At 39.0% G+C, this 20,769-nt stretch overlaps 1 protein-coding gene across 1 annotated transcript in view; it reads left to right on the top strand.

Annotated features, from left to right (window-relative positions):
• Kcnh8 (potassium voltage-gated channel subfamily H member 8) overlaps positions 1 to 20,769 on the top strand; it is a 373,064-nt gene that overhangs the window by 113,412 nt on the left and 238,883 nt on the right. The window contains exon 2 of the mRNA XM_051204195.1: positions 12,711 to 12,944. Coding sequence (XP_051060152.1) covers positions 12,711 to 12,944 — 234 coding nt within the window. The remainder of the gene's footprint in view (positions 1 to 12,710; positions 12,945 to 20,769) is intronic.

Below are 20,769 nucleotides of genomic sequence, written 5' to 3'. Positions count from 1 at the left end.
CCTCTTAGACTTAGAGCTTCTATAGTCCTGGGAACTATGATAATTATTAAAAGTCCTTTTAGAAGTAAAGAAAATGACTAAAAGCAAAGAACTGTTATTCAGAAGGCAATGCCTTCAAGCTTTAGAATTCCAGAAGAGACACCTGTAAAGATAGTTTCTTTTCCAGTTAGGACTAAGGAATATGACCTGATCATTTCCCCTTTGAGTAGATGGTTTTAACTTTCAGATAAAGGAAAGATTTATTTTTACTTTTAAGTGTGTGAATGTTTGTGTGTCTGTGTGTGACTATGTGCATGTGAGTGGCAGGTGTGGATGGAAGTGAGAGGAAGTCATTGTTTCCCCTGGAGCTGGTGTTACAGATGGTTGAGTGGTCAGACATTGTTGGTGAGAACCGAACTCAGGTCCTGTGCAAGAATGGCAAGCACTCTTAAATGCTCAGCCATCTTAGTTTGTCCTCTTAGATTTATGTTTAATTTTATGTGTATGCGTGTTTTACCTGTGTGTACCTACCTGTATGTTTGTATGTATGTATGTGCACCATGTGAATATGGTGCTCACATAAACCAAAAGAGGACAAAAGAGCTCTGGAGTTGGAGCTAAAAGGTTTGTTAGCCATCATATGGGTGTTGTGAACTGAACCAAGCAAGGTCCTCTGCAAGAGCAGCTAGTGCCTATAACTACTGGGCCATCCCTCTATGCTCTTAGTTTTTGTGCCATGGGAGTCATGTAAGTTGTCTTGTTTCAACTGATGGTTCTAGGCCCTGCATTGAAAAGTTTAGGTTAGCAGATAAGAGATAAAGTCTATGATGTGCACGTGAAAGAAAGGAACTGGAGTGGGTGAACTGATAAGGCTGAGGGTCATACTTGGAGATGCTGGACTTGGTAACAAGGAACTCCATGTAGCTATTATCTGCCTAACTCAGAGACAGTATACCACAAAGATAGTTTAATTTGTTGTTGTTGCCTGAGCCCTTTATCTATAGAGACACCTTGTGACACTGCTTGAAGGCCTGCAGTCAGAATACAACTTGCTTCCCAGAGTGCCTTGCTCCCCACAGCTGCTTACTGACAGTGGCTGTCAGCTGCTTCTCCTGCCTGTTGATTGACTTGGCTGCCACCCACTCAGGCTCGTTTCATCAGTGTGGAATTAGCACTCGCCTCTGCGGGCTTGTTTATTCAAGATGATTTTTGTCTTGCTCCCTCCTTGCTCATGAAGTCCTCCAGACCTGTTTTCTGCAGGCTTCCCCTTCATCGTTTGTCTTCACTTTTTGTTTGTTGTAACTGCAATCGACGGCAGACCTTTATCCCAGCTGTTGAGTTTCTGTAATTACCAAATTAGTTTAGACCCATGCTTCCTGCTACAATTCATTTACAATAATGCCTTGTCGAGCCACCCATCTTTCCCATTTAAGTTAACATAAGCACTGTGGACAAGAAAAGACTTGCAGTGGACAGATGATGCTCTGGAAAATGATGCCAAGATGTGAAAATCATTTGAATATCATTAATTCTGCAGAATACAATCAGAACTCCAATGAGGAAAGTACAAATCTGTAAGTGCGCATTGAAAATGAGTTTGTACATGTGGACTGCACAATTTTAAATGTAAAGTCCTTTATAAGTATGAAATAAGTTAAATAACTAACAAACATATGGCAAGAGTAATCATCTTTAATTCCACCAGAATTTGAAGTAAAGAGTCTGTCCCCAGTATTTTTAAAATTAAAAGGTAATAGTTGTTGAATTAAACATAATTGCCAGCAAGAGCTTGACTGTGCTGCATGAGGACCGAGGGATAAGTTAGATTAAATATTTGGAGAATATGGGTATTAAACATGTGGCTGGTTTCATTTGCAATATTCTATTTAATTTGTTTTTCAATAGAGCAAATAAGATGGAGAAAGAACACTTAGTTTTCACAGCAAAAACATAATCATATATGTGGTCTTAACTGTGTTCTTAGATGAGCTCCTAAGAAAAGTTTTTCAAAGCTGTTAAATTTAAACCAATCAGCTACATAGTTGATGGTTTGTATTTATTTAAAGGAAAAAAAACAATTAAAACAAATGACACTTGGTCATGGAAAACTTGGCCCATCAATTTTACTCCAACTCTCCATCTTCACCTTGTATGGTCTGGGGTGGGGGCTGATGTTTGTGCATCATCATCTTCTCTTCTCTGCCTTTGTAGAAGGAGAGAGTAAGCTGGGCTTTCCCATGGTGCTTTTCAACAGGGAAGGGTCAGGTGCCCAGATATAAAAGTAGCGAATGATACATGCAATGCAGGTGTTTACCTTGTGCTAGTCTCCCTGCAAGTGCAGCAGGTCTGTCTGCCCTGACTTGGGCAGGTCTCAGGAGCAGCAGCCTGTGTCAGAGAGCTCCAACTCACACATGAATAAATTCTTTTATCACTGTGACAAAATGCCTGGAAGCAACAATGTAAGAAAACAAAGGATTTATTTTGGGTAACAGTTTCTACAGGTCTGGGTTATCATGGTGGGGAAGGCATGGAGACTGTAGTGGCTTGGCATATGGTGCTGGAAGCTTGTAGGTAGCATGTTTTCATTTTGGTCAGGGAGAATCAGACAGCATGGGTTGAAACAGTCAGATTATAAACCCTACTCCAACAGCCGATCTCTGCTGCTAGGACCTACCCTGTTCAAGCTTCACATCTTCTCCAAACAGCACCATCATCTGAAGACTTAGACTTTACCTATGAGGGATATTCAAACCACAATAGTCCATTTAAACCCCAACAAATCCTTGATGACTCCAGAATGCTTAATTCACTGGCACATGGGTTTCTTCATCAAATAGCTGTTCCTGATAACTTCACCAATAAAGAAGACAGAACTTTAGCATTATTTAGCTGTCTTCTTATCATAATTTGTTTCTTTTACTTCTTTTTTATTCTTTTGAAATTTGTTTTTATCATTTTGTGATTAGGAGCAGATTTGTCTGTGTGGGTTTGTGTATGTGAGTATAATGCCTACAGAGGGTGTCAGAGGGCGTCAGATACCCTGGAGCTGGAGTTAAGGGAGGTTTTGAGCTATCATATAGGTGCCAGGACTCCAACCTGGGTCCTCTGAAAGAGCAGCCAGTCCTCTTAACCCTTGAGCAAACTCTCTAGCCCTTTACTGCTTTTTTTTCTAAAAGAAAATAAAGCTTAATTTCTCCTTGCCAAAGAGATTTCTGAAATCAGTTTGTCAGGATGAAAGCTATGAGCACAAAATGATCTGCACAGGGTATTTCTGATCTTATTACTTAATTTTTATGTGTATCTGTTCTTATCTGAGTATGTGACTCTTATAGTACTGTGCATTAACTGATTGCACCACTGAAGTTTCCTATGGGTTCTGGGAAGCAAACAATGTTCTCTCCAAGAACATCAAATGCTAGCATTGGCTTAGCGATAAGAGCACTTTTAAAATGTCTGTTATACTTGATTCATGATTAGCAATAAAATATTCAGTCAAAAACATTGCACTCTAAATTAATGTTTTTCATTCATTTGTTCCACAAATGTTCATTGTAAAGATTATATATGCTGATACTTTTATTATAGTTTTTATTATATTAGTAAATGAATTATCTCAGCCCTTGTTACTTTAAGTATACATCCACATGGCAGAGTATAAATGATAACAATTTTAGAAAAGTGAACAAATGATGGTACACCATTTTGTTCAGAAGTTTAGTTATGAAACAAAACCAGAGGAAAAAATGAGCAATATATTATAATTAATTTCTCTGTATATTTTTCTATCTGTCTCTCTATCTCTGTCTCTCTCTCTTTGTGTGTATGTGTGTGTCTCTGTCTCTCTCTCTCTGTCTGTGTGTCTCTGTGTATGTATCTGTCTGTAAGGGCTGAGTCCCACATCAGTTATCTTACTCCATTTCTGCCTGCCATTTACAAGGATACAGGGGCTCTTGCTGACCTGACCCTAAAGCACACCAATTTGGCTAGTCTAGCTACGCTGCCTTGGTCTCTTGCACTGTGGGAATACAGGTAGGCCACCAAGGCTACCCAAAATTTTCATGAGTCTGGAAACTGATTTCAGATCCTCTGCATGGTCTTGTTTTTTCAAAGATATTTCCTTTTATTCGACATGTATTAGTGTTTTGCCTGCATATATGTAAGTGTACTATGTGTGCCAGGTGCCCATGGAGGCCAGAAGAGGCTGCTGAATGCCTTGGAAGTGGAGCCATGGATGACTGTGAGCTGCTATGTGAATGCTTTGTTTTTAAACAAGCCGTTTTAAACAAGGATATTTTTGAGGAGGTATTTACCCTGTTACAATATGCAAAAGTTGGATATGCTACTCAATGAGGCAATTTTCTTTCCTTTTGTTTCCTGAGCCACCTAGGCCCTGCCCTAGGCATTTATTATCACTAGGTTCTTATATATATATATTGCTATTATTATCATTATTATTATTTCGTATATATGATGTATGTGTACACCAGCACATTTATGGTGTGTGTGTTTGTCAGAGAGAGAGAGAGAGAGAGAGATAGAGAGAGAACCACTCTGTGAAATCAGTTGTCTCCTTTTACTTTTATGTGGATCCCAGGGAACCAAACTCAAGTCATCAGGTGTGTGCCAAGTGCCTTTACCCACTGTCCATCTCGCTGCCAGCCCCAGTACTGGGTTCCTGCAGCTGGTTTGGGTGTTATTCTGAAGGAGCGTCTCAAATATCTTATGCATGTTAGATTTTATTTTGTTTCAATGCAGATAATAAATAATTACAAAATTCTAGATTCTGGATTTCTTGGAGGTGTCAGCGGAGTGTGCTGGAGTGTGCTGTCCAGGGCTCCCTTGGCTTATTGAGGGCATTTTTGTGTCTGTCTATATGTCTGTTTGTTGGAAAGAAGGGAACAATGCATTCTCATAAATAAATACAATTACTGCTTCCCACGCCACTTCAGCACTCAAAGTGTAGCTGTGAGATTTAGTGCTACAGAGTTTTCTTCTAATATTGGTCTATCTGCAGTAATATTACTTTTAAAAATCAAATTATACATGAACAAGGGAAGCCAGCAACATTGTATTGGGAAACATGAAATAAAGTGTCAGGACTGTGAGAATACCCTGTTACAAATTTCTCACCCGCTTTTTAAAACTAATACTAGAAAAGCTCTCAAATGTAAATAACCTCTAAATTTAAACATAGGACGGATTTCCTGAAAACTGACTTAAAACCAATATCATTAATCCAATACATATGCCATCATCCTTGGAAAGTCTGCACTCAATCCCCTGAAATCAACGCAAAGTGCGAAGATGATTGTGATTTTCTAATGTCATAGGTATTAGAATTCTACCTCCAGCAATTAAGTGGTCTCCAAAGATAATTACTTTCAATGTCACTGTGTAATGATGGGGATTGAGCGGTACACAAGCTGCCTTGGTTGCACTCTTATATAAGGCAAATTAATTATTTTTTATGTTTATTGTTTTTCTTCCTTGAGACAGTCTTGTGTAGCCAAGGCTGACCTCCAACTAACTGGTAGCTAAGAATCACTTCAAACTTCTGATCTGTTGCTTTGACCCCCTGAGTAGTAAAATGAAAGGTATGCGTCATGATGCCCAGTTTTATGTAGCACTGAAGTTTGATCCAGGGGTTTTCTGCATGCTACATGAGAGTGTTACCGACTGAACTACTGTGGCAATTACTTTCCTTTTTGCTGTGACAAAATACTTGACCAAAGCAACTAAAGAAGGCATGACTTAATTGCAAAGGAATTCTTTTTTTTTTTTTTTTTTTTTTTTGCAAAGGAATTCTGTTACAGCAGGGAAGACATGTGAGATGGTCACATCTCTAGCCTGGAAGCTAAACAAATGCTGTTTAGCTATATTCTTTTTAAAATTAGTTTTAGGCCTTCCCACCTCGTGTAACCTAATCTAGAAAACTCTCACAGATAGGCCCAGAGGTTTCTTTTCAAGGTGAACTTGGACCCTGTGAGGATGGCAGTCAGTGTAAAGCATCAAAGCTGCTGTACAGAGATAACTCATGAAACACGTGGGCAATCAGGAAAGAAAGGTCAATATCTATGTTTGCTTCTTGGCCTTTACAGAAAAACCAGGGCTGAAGGGTTTGAACCTGCCCTTCTTCTTCCTCCGCAGGTTATGTTTGTTTATATAAGTGCTTGAAGATTAGACACAAGGTTTAGCTTAAAAGAGAGCCAGTACCAAAGACATGCTTCAGAGCTAGAAGTATGGAGCATGAAAGCCTGGACTTACAGGCAGAAAGCATTAAGGATGTACAGTTTGCCCTTCACGGACATCAGCATCTACAAGGACTGGTGCTTTCACTGGCTCTGTGGTGTGCCCTTGAGTAATAATGGCATTAAGTGCTGCTGTTATTATCTTTAAACATTTGAAGCTATAAAGAAAGTTTGATGGAGCTGCTGAAACTCCTTGAACATGCTTTATTCTACCCAGACTTATAATTCTCCGGACTGGGTTAGGCTGTGTTAAGCCAAAAAATATTTGGAAAGATATATGAAGCAAACTAATACCTCTTCTTCCTGAAGTTTCAGTTGACCTTAAACATAAGCAGAGACATGTGAAAATGAAGTTAAAAACATTTGAATGAGCATGAATATATTAAAGAGTCAAGTACAAAATTCTGATGAACTTTTAACATAAGATTGCAAAACAGTATTGAGCTTAAGGCTAAGATTGTAGGTTCCTTGGAACATACACTTCCTCGCTTTTGCCACAAGGTGTTTTTCAATAGGAATACTTTAGAAGTACTATGTCACACAAGAGAAGCAAATGAGATTTTAAACCAGCTCGTTTGAATAGCAACTATATTTGTCTTCTTCCTATGAGACTCTAGTTCATCAATGCAAAGTATTTGGGGGCAAAGGAAGCAAGTAGCTGCCATAGTTTTGAAATACTGACTTTTTGGAGGAGATAAAAGAGGCAGCTGAGAGATTCAGGCTGATTTAGATGATGTCACCAATAAATGATGTCTACAAAAAAGTGGCTTTGGGCTCAGAAACTGAAAGAGCAAATGTTTTCAGCAGTTTACTCCTTTCAGTCTGGGGAGATGTTCAGCAACACTGTTTGCTCAAGTCTGAGAAAGAGTGTGTGGGACTCTGAACCCCTGCAAACTCTGTAAGTGCTTCCTGACTGTGTCAACTAGCCTGCAATCCCAGCCTCTGAAGTCGGAGCCAAAGGATTCCTAGAGAAGGTTGTCTAGAAACATTAGCCATATCAGCAACCTGTGAGAACTCGTCTCAATCAATAAGGTGAAAGACACTGGGGGACGGCAGCCAACATCGATTTCAGGTCTCCACATGTGTGTACACACTTGTCCGTATACAGCCATACACATGGAAATATGGGAAACACACACACCACCACCACAAAAAATGGAAAAAGACAAATGATTACTCATTGCAGCTGGTGGAGAGAAAACTGCTTCTTTTCAGTTAAAAAAGTATATGATATTGTAAAACAACATGCCACACGTGTTTAATTCCAATCTTTAGTCTTGGGTCTTAGTTGGGAAATGGAAGTTTACCATAACTAATTTTAGTATGTTAAAGTTGAGCAACTACAAGAGTTGCTTAACAAGAGTTAAGGTGATCTATGATAAGTCTATGTGGTGCTTGCCTTCTCTGCCTTCCATTTTTTATTCCAGCAAATGTAAATGTGTTGCTTGATTTACTGTCAATTTCAAACGAGAAACACACAAAAGCGATGACCTAAAGTCAGCAGAGAAAAACACAGTGCCATTCAGATGCATATCACATGTGCATAATTGATCCCTTGAAAGGTTAAATAACCCAAGCACATGGGCACATAGTGGTATGGCAGTGATGAGTTCCTAATCGCTACAGCCCTGGCTTTGTTTTACCTAATTCTAAAGTAAATGCTATGTTTCTTCTTTGGGAATTCCGGGATTGGTATTTAGAAAGCATATGTTCCTGAGTAGACAGTAGGGTGAAGGAATGACACTTTTCAAGCAGAAGGACCATTCATGTGGCCAGTAAACTAAGCTTTTCAAAGCACAGTCAGCCACGACTTTCTCTTTGGAATTGAAATACAATTATATTCTGAGAACAAGTGCTAAATATAAACAGAGAAGGCCAATTTTATTCATTTACTTGTGGCATGTTTGCAGGAAGAATTAGCTACTCAAACACACTATAATCTTTAATTGAAATACACAGATCCAATGGCGTGGTAATACTTCATCTTTTCAGCTAATTAGAACCCTAAAGCACTGTTCTTTTCTTATATTTGCAAACAATTGCAAAGCTGCTGGGGGAATTAATTTAAAGAACATGCCAATAAGAGATAATGAAGAGCATATTGATGATAATATTGCATATACCTTAAAAATGAGGAAAAGGATGATATGTTTGTCCTAGTTTTCTTCAGCTGCCACCATGACAGCCCAGATTCATCTATCTGAAAGCAGAATTCTAAATAAGGAACTTCCTTTATTAGAGTAGCCTATGGGGGCCAGTCTTGAGGAAGGGCAGCCCACTTAAGGCAGCACCATCCCTAGCTAAGGTCAGTCAGCAAGTTATGGACTTCCATGGTTTCTGCCTCAATCTCTGCCTTCATATACCTCAATGACAGCTTATGATCTGGAAGTGTAAGCCAAGTAAACAAATTCCTCTCCAAACTTATTTTGGTCAAAGTGTTTTATCAAGGAACAGAAAGGAAATGTGAATAATGTTGCATAAGGGATAATGAATAATAAGAAAGTAGAAGATGAAAATTAGGATTACTATCATTAAGGTTATGGGATTCTCATTTCAGGGAAAAAGGAAACCTAACACAAAGTATAGATAGGATTTTTTTTTTTTTTTTTTGGAAACAACTTTGAATTCTACTTTCTTTTTCTTTGTTTCCCCCCTTTTTAAATTTAAATTTGAAACAAGGTCTTTCTACATGTTGATCCCAGTTCCCTCACCCTCCCATCCTCCCCTACCACTCCCACCAAATCCCAGCGCATTCCCTTTCTGCTCTCCAAGGAGGGTGAGGCCTTCCATGGGGAGTTTTCAAAGCCTGTGGTATCATTTCGGACAGACACTAGGGCCTCCCCCATGTGTCTAGGCAGAGAAAGTATCCCTCTATGTGGAATGGGCTCCCAAAATCCATTCATATACTGGAGATAAATACTGATCCACTACCTGAGTCCCAATAGACTGCCAAGCCCTCCCAACTAACACCACATTCAGGGAATCTGGTGGGTCCTATGCTAGTTTCCTAGCTATCAGATTGGGGTACATGAGTTCCCCCTTGTTCAAGTCAGCTGATTCTATGGGTTTGTCAAGCCTGGTCTTGACCCCTTTGCTCATCCTTGGAAGCTCCTTTAGTGTACTTTTGTTTTGGCTATCCTGGGTCTTCTATTTTTCCATATAAAGTTGAGGATTGTTTTTTCAAGGTCTGTGAAGAATTGTGTTGGGATTTTGAATCTGTAGATTGCTTTTTCCAAGATTGCCATTTCCAAGAGCATGGGAGATCTTTCCATTTTCTGGTATCTTCTTTAATTTCTTTCTATAAAGACTCAAAGTTCTTACTATATAGGTCTGTCACTTGTTTGGTAAATGTTACACCAAGATATTTTATGTTATTTGTGGCTATTGTAAAATGTGATGTTTCTCTGATTTCTTTCTCAGCTCCTTTATTGTCTGCATATATTAGGGCTACTGATTTTTTTTTTGGAGTTAATCTTGTATCCTGCCATTTTGCTGAAGGTGTTTATAAGCTGTAGGAGTTTTCTGGTAGAGTTTTTCAGGTCACTTATGTAAACTATCATATCATCTGCAAATAATGATAGTTTGACTTCTTCCTTTACAATCTGTATCCCCTTGATCTCCTTTGTTGTCTTATTGCTATAGCTAGTACCTCAAGTACAATATTGAAGAGATATGGAGAGAGTGTCCAAAATTTTAGAGGATTGACATTGAGTTTCTCTCCATTTAGTTTGATGTTGGCTGTTGGTTTGCTATATATTGCTTTTATTATGTTTACATATGTTCCTGTTTTTACTGATCTCTCCAATACCTTTATCATGAAGGTGTGTTAGATTTTGTCAAAGGCTGTTTCATCATCTGGTGAGATGATCATGTAGTTTTCTTTTTCAGTTTGTTTATATGGTGGATTACATTAATGGATTTTCATATGTTGAACCATTCCTACTTTGTCATGGTGAATAATTTCTCTGATATGTTCTTGGATTTGATTTGCCATGCTCATGAGGGATACTGGTCTGAAGTTTTCTTTCTTAACTGTCTTTGTGTGGTTTCGGTTCCAGGCTAATGGTAGCCTTGTAAACAGAGTTTGGCAATGACCCTTCTGCTTCTTTTGTATGGAACACTTTGAAGAGTATTGGTATGAGCTGTTCCTTGAATTTCTGGTACAATTCTGCACTGAAACCATGTGGCCCTAGACTTCTTTTGATTGGGAGACTTTTGATGACTGCTTCGATTTCATTAGGGGTTATAGGTCTATTTAAATTCTTTATTTGGATAGGCAGGATTTTTATAGTTAACAAAAATTAAGAGCTGTTAACTTTTTAAAAAAATATTGTACAATATGAGATATGTTTCCCAATTTTTAAAAGTTGCAAAGACAGAAGTTGCAAGACACAGTAAAGAGAAAGCATAAATTAAGGTGACTAAGAAGAAATGTGGTCTAGTAATAATCATGAGTGAGTATAATATTCTAGATAAAGGGTTCATGCTGTAAAAAAGTATATACATGTCATATATGAGAATCATCTAAACCATAAGCTCCTAGAAGATAAGAAAGTAGAAAGATGGAGAAAATTTGGCCAGTCAAAGACAGCAAAGCTACAGGTAAACTTGGCTTTAAGAGAAGGGATGGTTTCTATTCTCTAGCTCCATTTCTCTTTACCCTTTCACCCACTGGTCACAGGTTTCTGTTCCCTGCCAGTGCCTCTCCCATGGCATCTTTATCTGTTTTTGTCTTATTCCAAGCTAACCACTTTCAATGCCTGGGTTGTTTACATTCTCAACTCTAGAGGTAATTGTTAACTATGTACCACTATTTAGGGCTTAGCCTGGCATTAAGTTAATATTTATAACCATGCACTTGTAGCATCTTAAAAAAAACTCATACATTATTGTTATTCAGGATGTTTGACAACTATGTCAAGTTCTGCTTTTATGTTTTCTAAACAATCAATCAAATTTTAAAATGAGGTGGAGAGCATACTAAGGTCAGAGAGTGAAGTGAAGTGTTTGGCTTTGGTGATTATGTGAGTTCCTTCCTCTAGACTGAGTTAGAACTACACAGCCAGAAACATGCTACCCCAAGGACAGTGTCACATCTTGGACACTATCCATCTACCATTTAATAGTCAATAAATGATAGTGTGAAATGTGAGAGAATTCTCAGTGTGGGATGATCTAATTCATTCCAATGGCTTCCAAAGAGCATGTGATTCAAAGTCTACAATTTTTGTTATTCAGTCCTGGCTCTGAAAGGTAGAGACTGACAGGGAAATGGATGAACCAAGGAAGCCAAGGCAAGATAGAAATGCTATCACTATGAATAGCCCTCTTAGACTAGGACTGCTTGAAGCAAATCTGAGAGTGGATAGTTTGGGAAGTAAACTACAGATACTTAGGAGGAGATGGGTATATAATGGACTTATGTTTCACATTTATCCCACTGGCCACCAGGAAGTTGTCACAGAACCTCCTTTCTATTAGCATGGTAGAAAGCTGCTTGCTTCAAACCTCTTTGAAACATGCTGTTTCAAAGTAGAATATATATATATATATATATTTATATATATATATGTATATAAATATATATATATATATATATATATATTTGTATATTTCCAATGTACAGTAGAGTTAGAGTTATATGGTAAAAACCATGTATAACCCTCTATGCCCAATGCTACTTTCTCTAGAGACAATCACAGATTCCAGATGCTTTATTAACATATGTATGTCTGGGTGTATATGTAAGTGTGTATATATGCACACACACACACACACACACACACACATATATATAAAACTATATAAAACATTCATATTTGGCATATGTTTATATATGTATGTATTGAGATAACAGTTCCATGTAATAGTATATCATAATGAATCTTTTTCATTTAACCTCTTCTCCGTAATTCTTTTTAGTTTCAATTTTATTATGTTTAAAGCCTCCTCTTCAGATACTTATTGTCAGTATACAACATTTGTTTCCTATGTGAATGAATAAATTCTTCTATAGACATTACACTTCACTTTAAATCCTAGTAATTAACTGGCAAGTATGAGAAATGCCTTGTCTTAAAGCCAAGCTCTAGCATGTATTACTTTTTCCTATAAATGTGTTGTCCATCCTTCAAAGTTCATCTCTGAAAGTTCCTCCTGCTACAACCTGGAGTCATGTTCCCTAGACTCATGACCCAGGATGAAATCCTACAGTCCAACAAAATGGGTTCAGAGGTCAACTTGCTCAGGCAGCTCATGGAAGGACCCACCTTCAGACATGAGTAGATTGGGGTAGTCTGGTGGGCACATGAGCCAAGTCAGAGCCTGGCCAGCACTGGTCCCACTGCCCAGCCAAGTCTGGAGCTCTCTTTCAAGGCAATGCGGGGAGTGCAATCTTTAGCACCAGGAGCTGAACAGATGCCTGAAATTGTGGCTTAAAGAAGAGCTTTAAGTGGCTGAATGTCTTCTCCTTGTTTTCTCCAGATAGCAACTTCATCCTGGCCAATGCCCAGGTGGCAAAGGGGTTCCCCATAGTCTACTGTTCCGATGGCTTCTGTGAGCTGGCTGGGTTTGCACGAACTGAAGTCATGCAGAAGAGCTGCAGTTGCAAGTTTTTGTTTGGTGTGGAGACCAACGAGCAACTGATGCTTCAGATAGAAAAATCCCTGGAGGAGAAAATAGAGTTCAAAGGAGAAATTATGTTCTATAAGAAGAACGGTGAGTTGTCTTGCTTTGGCACCTACTGGAGAGGGTCAGGGGTCTCCATGTTTCAGTTCACTTGCAACTCCATGAACATTCTGGCTGAACTATAATGCAGTGTTTGGGAGAAATCTCACATTATCATGGATGATAGCCCTGTTTCCATCATTTACAGCATAGATCAGATGTAACTATATGGAAATTAAAACTGTGTTATTTTTGTGTATGAGCAAATACTGCTTAACATAAACATGTTATTTTAACAAGTTAGAACAAATTCTACCGTTACTACTTTATAATCATTTTAAAAGTGTGCCCATGCATAGCAGTCACTTGGAAATAGGTTTTATTCAGGGATGGTCTTCCAAACTTCATACTTTTAAGAATTGCATGTCGATCTCAGTCAATTGAAGCAGAATTCCCATGGTTTCCTGTCAGAAATGGAAATTAATTGAAGGAACATCAGCATATACATTTGTTTAATCCTGCTCTCTCCGCACAGGGTCTTTCTCACTACTGTCTAGAACTGTAAAGACAAATGGTTCAGAATAGAATCAGTTTGCTGTGACTAAAAAAGCCAAATGTTTTCTTCTGGTCCTGGGCTGTGAGGCTCTTCTCCATGAAAGAGGACCTGGCGCTGGGCATGGCACATACGGTGCTGACATCCCATGTGAGAGCAGATGTTGTTAGCTTATGGGCTCTGAAAGGTTACACATGGGAAGAATGCTAAGTGCAGGGTGAGAAGAGGCCATCATTCCATCTTACTGACTGATGCTCATTAGCTTCAGCTGAGTGCTTAGAAATCAAGTTAGAGAATATATTTCTAGCCTTTTTTTGTAATCAGATAAACATAGATTTGGGACAGTGACACATGGAAAGGACTGACTTACAGAATTTCTAGGAAAAAGTTCCTTAAGGTGAAACTATCTTCCCTCTTCTTCCCCCTTTCTCTTTTCCCCAGTGCTATGGACAGAACTGTCCTGACAAAAACAATCATGTAGTGAAACAATAACCCTTAATGGGATTGAGTTTTAAGGCATTAAAGAGGTGATTAAGACTTAATGAGGCAATTAAGTGAGGCCCTAATCTATAAGCGGTGGAGGAGGCAGCAGGAATGTGCGCTCAGTGGGGATGACTGTGTGAGGATACTCTTCCTCACAGCCTCTGGACCCGTCACTGTCAGCGTCTGTACGTAGTAGGTCTTTCTTCTGGGAGGCAGTACATGCACTGAGGAGCATAAGCAGCCCTGTGGCCTCCAGTCCTCACTATTTGAGGGTACTGAAGTCAATGCCAGGAAAAAACAAAACAGAAAATTCACCCACCTTTAGAAGACACTCGTCCTTGGGAGGGCATTCGCTGATCATGTGGCTTTAGGACACACAGTCATCGTGACCTTTTGGAGAGCAGCCCTCTAGGACAAGATGCCCCGGTTCTTTGTCACTAGAACCATAGCTCAGACCATTGTGTTTTTTTTCAATGACAATGGAGAATGCCTAAATAGCAAATATGATCAAATGAAAGGATTCTAGCTCTGTGTAATTATACCACAGTGAATGAAAAAAGCCTGAGATAAAAGAGCATGGGTAAGTCACTGAGGCTTCAGACTGGCAGAGGACTGATAAAGCTGCCATCCTGTGGAACAAAGGGGTAAAGATGCTCTTTGTGCAAAATACTTGCTGACTACAGACTCATCCTTCAGGATGGTGTCTTGTGTAGGTCACTCCACATCCATTTATAGTCTTTCTTTCTATGTTTTTTCAAAATTTCCAGCATGTATCTACTGAGAAAGACTTGGGCAAAGGAGCATAACCTAGGGGAAGATCCGAGGATAGAGGCTTTGGAGATGGTGTAGGTCTAAAGTGAGAAGCACATTGTAGGGGCACTATCTAAAATATCTAGAATTTCCTGAACCCATTTTCTTAAGTAGCCTCAGACTCATGAAAGTGGAAATCATTCATGGTGCCAGTTCTCTCTAAGCAATCAACCCAGGGGATTGTTTGATATTCTGAGCAACTAATTGATCCAGCTATACGTAATTGGGATTGCCATCTACACTGTGCTGCACCAAAGGCCTTTATATGAACATCTGTCTGTGCATGCTGCTGGGACTCTGAAGTATGTGCACTAGTGATTGTCCCATCCCCAGAGCTTAGACCCTGCATCTTGAGGAACATTTGTCAGCTGGTAGTACCTTAATTTATGGCTGTAGAAAGAAAAGGCAATTTATTATTAGGGAGATGATGGATACATAAAGATACATCTGCATTTCAGATTATTATTTTTTATTTAATATTTTTTATTTTACATATCAATCCCAGTTCCCTCCCATCTTCTCATGGTCCCCCACTGGCCCCCCATCCTATCCCCCATCCCTTCCCCAGGGAGAGTGAGGCCATCCATGAGGGATCATCAAAATCTATCAAGTTATTTGGGTTAGGGCCTAAGCCCTCCTCTGTGTCTCTAGGCTAAGGGAGTACCCTTCAATGGGGAATGGGCTTCTAAAGTCCTTTCATGCACTAGGGATACATCCTGGTTCCATTGTCAGTGGTCCCATAGATCGCCCAGGCCTCCTAACTGAGACCCACTCTCAGGGGATCTGGTAGGTCTAATGCGGGTTTCCCTGCTGTCAGTCTGGGTCATGAGTTCCTGCTTGTTCAGGTCAGCTGTTTCTGTGGGTTTCTCCAGCCTGGTCTTGAACCCTTTGCTCATCACTTCTTCCTCTCTGCAACTGGATTCCAGGAGTTCAGCTAAGTGTTCAGCTATGGGTGTCTGCTTCTGCTTCTGTTACCTACTGGATGAAGGGTCTAGGATAGCATAGCAATCAATCTCATCAGGGAAGGGCATTTAAGGTAGCCTCTCCTTGCTTAGATCGTTAGTTGGGGTCATCCATGTAGATCTCTGGACATTTCCCTAGTGCCAGATTTCTCTTTAAACCTATAATGGTTCCCTCTATTATGTTCCCTCATGGTTCCCTCATGTTATCTACTCCCTTCCTCTTCTCCCCTTCTGTTTCTCCTAACTCCCTCTCCCCAACCCCATGCTCCCAATTTGCCCATGAGATCTTGTTCCTTTCCCCTTTTGTGAGGGGCCATGTATGTCTCTCTCAGGGTGCTCCTTGTTTCCTAGCTTTTCTGGCAGTGTGGATTGTAGGCTGATGATCCTTTGCTCTATGTCTTAAATCCATATATGTGTGAGTACATACCAAGATCATCTTTTTGTGACCTCCAGCCATTTGCCTGTAAATTTCAAGATTCCATTATTTTTGTTTTTGTTGTTGTTGTTTTTGGCCACATTTTCTTTATTCATTCTTCAGTTGAGGGGCATCTAGGTTACTTCCAGGTTCTGGATATTGCAAATAATGCTGCTATGAACATAGTTGAACAGATATCTTTGTTGCATATGCCTAAGAGAGGAATTGCTAGATCTTGTGGTAGACCCATTTTCCTGAGGAACTGACATACTGATTTCCAAAGTGACTGTACAAGTTTGCACTCCCACCAGTATTGGAGGAGTGTTCCCCTTTCTCTACATCCTCTCCAGCAAAAACTATCATTGGTGTTTTTGGTTTTAGCCATTCTGACAGGAGTAGGAGTTGTTTTTGATTTGCATTTCCCTGATGGCTAAGGACGTTGAGAACGTTCTTAAAGTGTCTTTCAGCCATTTTAGATTCTTCTATTGAGAATTCTCTATTTAGTTTTCTACCCCAATTTTTAATTGAATTAATTGGTGTTTTGGTGACTAGCTTCTTGAGTTCTTTGTATATTTTGGAGATCTTCCCCTGTATAATTTTAGCTACTTTATCAAAAATCAGATGTTTTGTAAATGTGTGGGTTAATATCTTTCCATTTTCTCCTCACTTATGTAAACTATCATATCATCAAATAGTGAGAGTTTGACTTCTTTCTTTCCAATTTGTATTCTCTTGATCTCCTTTTGTTTACTGTGTATTGCTTTTTTTATATTTAGGTATGTTCCTGTTATCCCTGATCTCTCCAAGACCTTTATCATGAAGAGGTATTGGATTTTGTCAATGCTTTTTCATCATTTAGTGAGATGATCATGTGGCTTTTCTTTTTCAGTTTGTTTATATGGTGGATCACATTGATGGATTTTTGTGTGTTGAACCATCCCTGCATCTCTGGGATGAAGCCTACTTGGTCATGGTGGATGATTTCTCTGATGTGTTCTTGGATTTGATTTGCCAGTATTTTATTGAGTATTTTTCCATAAATGTTCATTAGGGATATTGGTCTGTAGCTCTTTTTCTTAGTTGTGTCTTTGTGTGGCTTGAGAACCATGGTAATTATAGCCTCATAAAAAGAGTTTGGCAATGAACCTTTTGCTTATATTGTGTGGAAAAATTTCAGGAGTATTGGTATTAGCTGTTCTTTGAATTTCTGGTAGATGTCTTCTGACCCTGGGCTTTTTTTGTTTTTTGCTGGGAGACTTATGATGACTGCTGCTATTTCATTCAGGTTATAGGTCTGTTTAAATTGCATATGTGTTTTTTATTTAATTTTAGTGAGTGATATGTATCCAGAAAATTGTCTATTTCCTTTGAATTTTCGAATTTTGTGGAGTAGAGGTTTTCAAAGTATAATCCTCTGGATTTCCTCAGTGTCTGTTGTTATGTCCCTCTTATCATTTTGTGATTTTGTTAACTTGCCTGTTCTCTCTCTGCTTTTTGGTTAGTTTGGTTTGTCTATCTTGTTGATTTTCTCAAAAGATCCAACTCTTTGGATTCTTTGTATTGTTTTCTTTGTTTCTACTTTATTGATTTCAGCCGTCAATTTGATTATTTCCAGTTGTCCTCCAGGGTGAGTTTGCTGCTTTTTGTTCTAGAGCTTTCAGTTGTGCTGTTAATTCTCTAATGTGACTATTCTCTAGTTTCTTCATGTGGCCACTTAGTACTTCTTTCAAAGTGTCCCATAAGTTTGGGTATGTTGTGTCTTCATTCTCATTGAATTCTAGGAAGTCTTTCATTTCTTCCTTTATTTCTTTTTTTGACCCAGGAATGGTGCCATTGTACATTGTTCAATATCAATTAGTTTGAAGGGTTTCTGCAATGTGTGTTTTTGTTGAATTCTAACTTTAAAGCATGGTGGGCTGATCAGATACAGGGAGTTATTGCAAGGTTTTTGTACCTGTTGACATTTGCTATGTCTCAGAGTATGTGGTTGATTTTAGAGAAGGTTCCATGTGGACTAAAGAAGGTTTTTTTTCTTTTGTGTTTGGATGGAATGTCCTACACATGTCTGTTGAACCCAATTGAGTCATAACTTCTGTTAGTTCCTTTGTTTCTTTGTTAAATTTCTGTCTGTGGTCCTGTCTGGTGTTGAGAGTGGGGTGCTGAAGTCTCCCACTATGAGTGTGTGAAGTTTTATGTGAGCTTTGAATTTTAGTAATATTTCTTTAATGAATGTGGGTGCCATTTTATTTGGGGCATAAATGTTCAGAACTGAGACTTCATCCTGATGGATTTTTCCTGTGATGAATATGACAAAATCTTCTTCATCTCTTTTGGTTGATTTTTGTTTGAAGTTTGAAGTCTAATTTGTTAGATATTAGGATAGCTATCCCTGCTTGGTACTTGGAATCATTTGATTGGAAAATCTTTTTCCAAACCTTTCCTCTGAAGTAGTGTCTTTGAAGTTGATGTGTGTTTCTTGTATGCAACAGAAGGATGGGTTCTGTCTGTGCACCCATTTTGTTAGCCTGGGTCTTTTTATAGGTGAGTTAAGACCACTAATATTGAGGGAAATTAAGAACCATTGATTGTTAATTCTTGTTTGTTTTGAATTTGTTGGTAGTGGTGGTTTTGTGTGTAGATTTACCCTGCTTTTTCTTTTTGCTACTGGTAAAGTGGGATTATCTATTGCCCATGTTTTTGTGTGTGTAGCTAACTTCACTGGGTTGGGATTTTCCTTCCATAACTTTCTTTAGGGCTGCCCTTGTGGATATGTATTGTGTAGTCTGGTTTTTCATTGAATATCTTGTTTTTTCAATCTATAGTGATGGAGAGTTTTGCTGGGTATAGTAGTGTAGACTGGCATCCTTGGTCTGTTACTGTTTGCATTGGAGGAAGTGTCTGTCTGCTGCAGGTCAGTGGACTCAAAGAGAGAGGTGGTCTGGAAGATGCCCCAGTTACTCATCTCTTTCACTGGAGGGTGGAGGGGCAAGTCAAAAATGGTGGCTGATGGCAGATGCATTGTTCTGCCTCCAGGTCCCTATGGGGGATTCAGTGGCAGGAAGAGTCTGTCCACTGCAGTTCAGGGGACCCTACCAGAGGGTGGAGGGGCAAGCCAGAGTTTTAAAAACATGCTCCTGACATGAAGGTTCTTTCTTTTCTCCTTCCAGGAGCATGCTCGACTTTATAAGCACTAGAAGTGCTTCATTCCTGGCAGCTGTTGGCAGCTTTTGACCAATTGGCTCATGACTGATCAGATGCCCCACTGGGCATTTATAACTGAGTTTTGTGGCTGGTGCTACTACCTCTCTGCCCTCTGCCTTTTAGCCCTATAAAGTTTGTGCCATTTTCTTTCCTTCTTCATGATGTCACTGGTCAAAAGCACTCAGTGTTTATTCTTTACCACCTTCTGCCCTTCCAGTGGTAAAATAATTGGTTTATGCACCATCCCTCACTCAAAAATAGTGAAGACTCCAGAAGAACACATTTTTGGAAATGTGTTCCCATTTTCGGAAAAAGAAATTGGGTGTGTCCTCTATACTTGATGCAAGGTCAACCTGGATAGTAGCTTCTGTCCAGTTCTACTGAGACATATAGAAAGACTGCTTCTATCTTCAGTCTTTCCAAGAGGCTGTGCAACCAGTTTAGTATGTAATAAGCGAGAACAAATTCCTCAACCTAAGGACAATAAGCTGAACTAAGTTCAGCCTTAGATATTTTGCCCTATTCTAGCTACTTTGTTATACTTCAAAGACATTGTTTTGTATATATTACAGAAAGCTATCCTGATTGCAACTGCTAATTCCAGCTTTTGTATGTTCCTCAAAATGTATCTTCTCTCTAAAAATGCTACCTTACATAGGTCCAATAATATCACTTGCCTTCTCTGGGGAAAGGAAAAGCATGGTAATAAGAAAAAAAATCTTAGAACAAAGATTTAAGAAAGAAATTAAAATTGTGTATTGCAACCTTATCAAAATCTAATTTTCTAACTTTTTTTTAATCTAACTTTCTTAGTATATCTATGTGTTCTGGATTCCATTCTACTGAGTACTGAAAACTGAGATTTTTAAGGAGGACAAGTTCATTACTTCATAGATCATGAACTTACAAGTCCAAGAATCAGTTGTCTAAAAGCTTGGGTCTTTCTGATGTCTACAAGAAATGTCCATTCTTTATGTCTACCTGCTCTTGTGCTGATATATTATTTATGATTTAATAAAGATTGCTTGAAGTATCAGAAAGCAAAGCCAGCTATACTAATGAACTGTAGAAGCTAGGCATTGGTAACATATACCTTTAATTCCAGAACTCAGGAGACAGGCAGATATCTCTGATTTTAAGGTCTATACCTTTGATTCCAGCATTTGGGATCATACACCTTTAATCCCAGCACTAGGGAGAATTATTGCTGGGTGGAGAAAGGAATCTAAGGAGGATGAGACAGGAATTCAGAGCTTTTTCCTCTGATGATTGATGGAGACAATATTGCCATTACAGCTGGCTTGGCTGTTTTGATTATTTGAAACTCAGCTTGAACCCCAATATCTGCCTCTGAGACTTTTTATTTTTCATGTTAACCGCTTTGGTGATTCTGTGGTAATGTTTAGCATTGGTTGACTGGAGGAAGCACTACCTTTAGATCTACCCTCATCC

This window comes from Phodopus roborovskii, unplaced genomic scaffold (genome assembly GCF_943737965.1).
Source record: "Phodopus roborovskii unplaced genomic scaffold, PHOROB, whole genome shotgun sequence".
NCBI lineage: Eukaryota > Metazoa > Chordata > Mammalia > Rodentia > Cricetidae > Phodopus > Phodopus roborovskii.
Note: the sequence above shows the minus strand (reverse complement) of the source record. Positions and strands in the feature narration are given on the sequence as shown.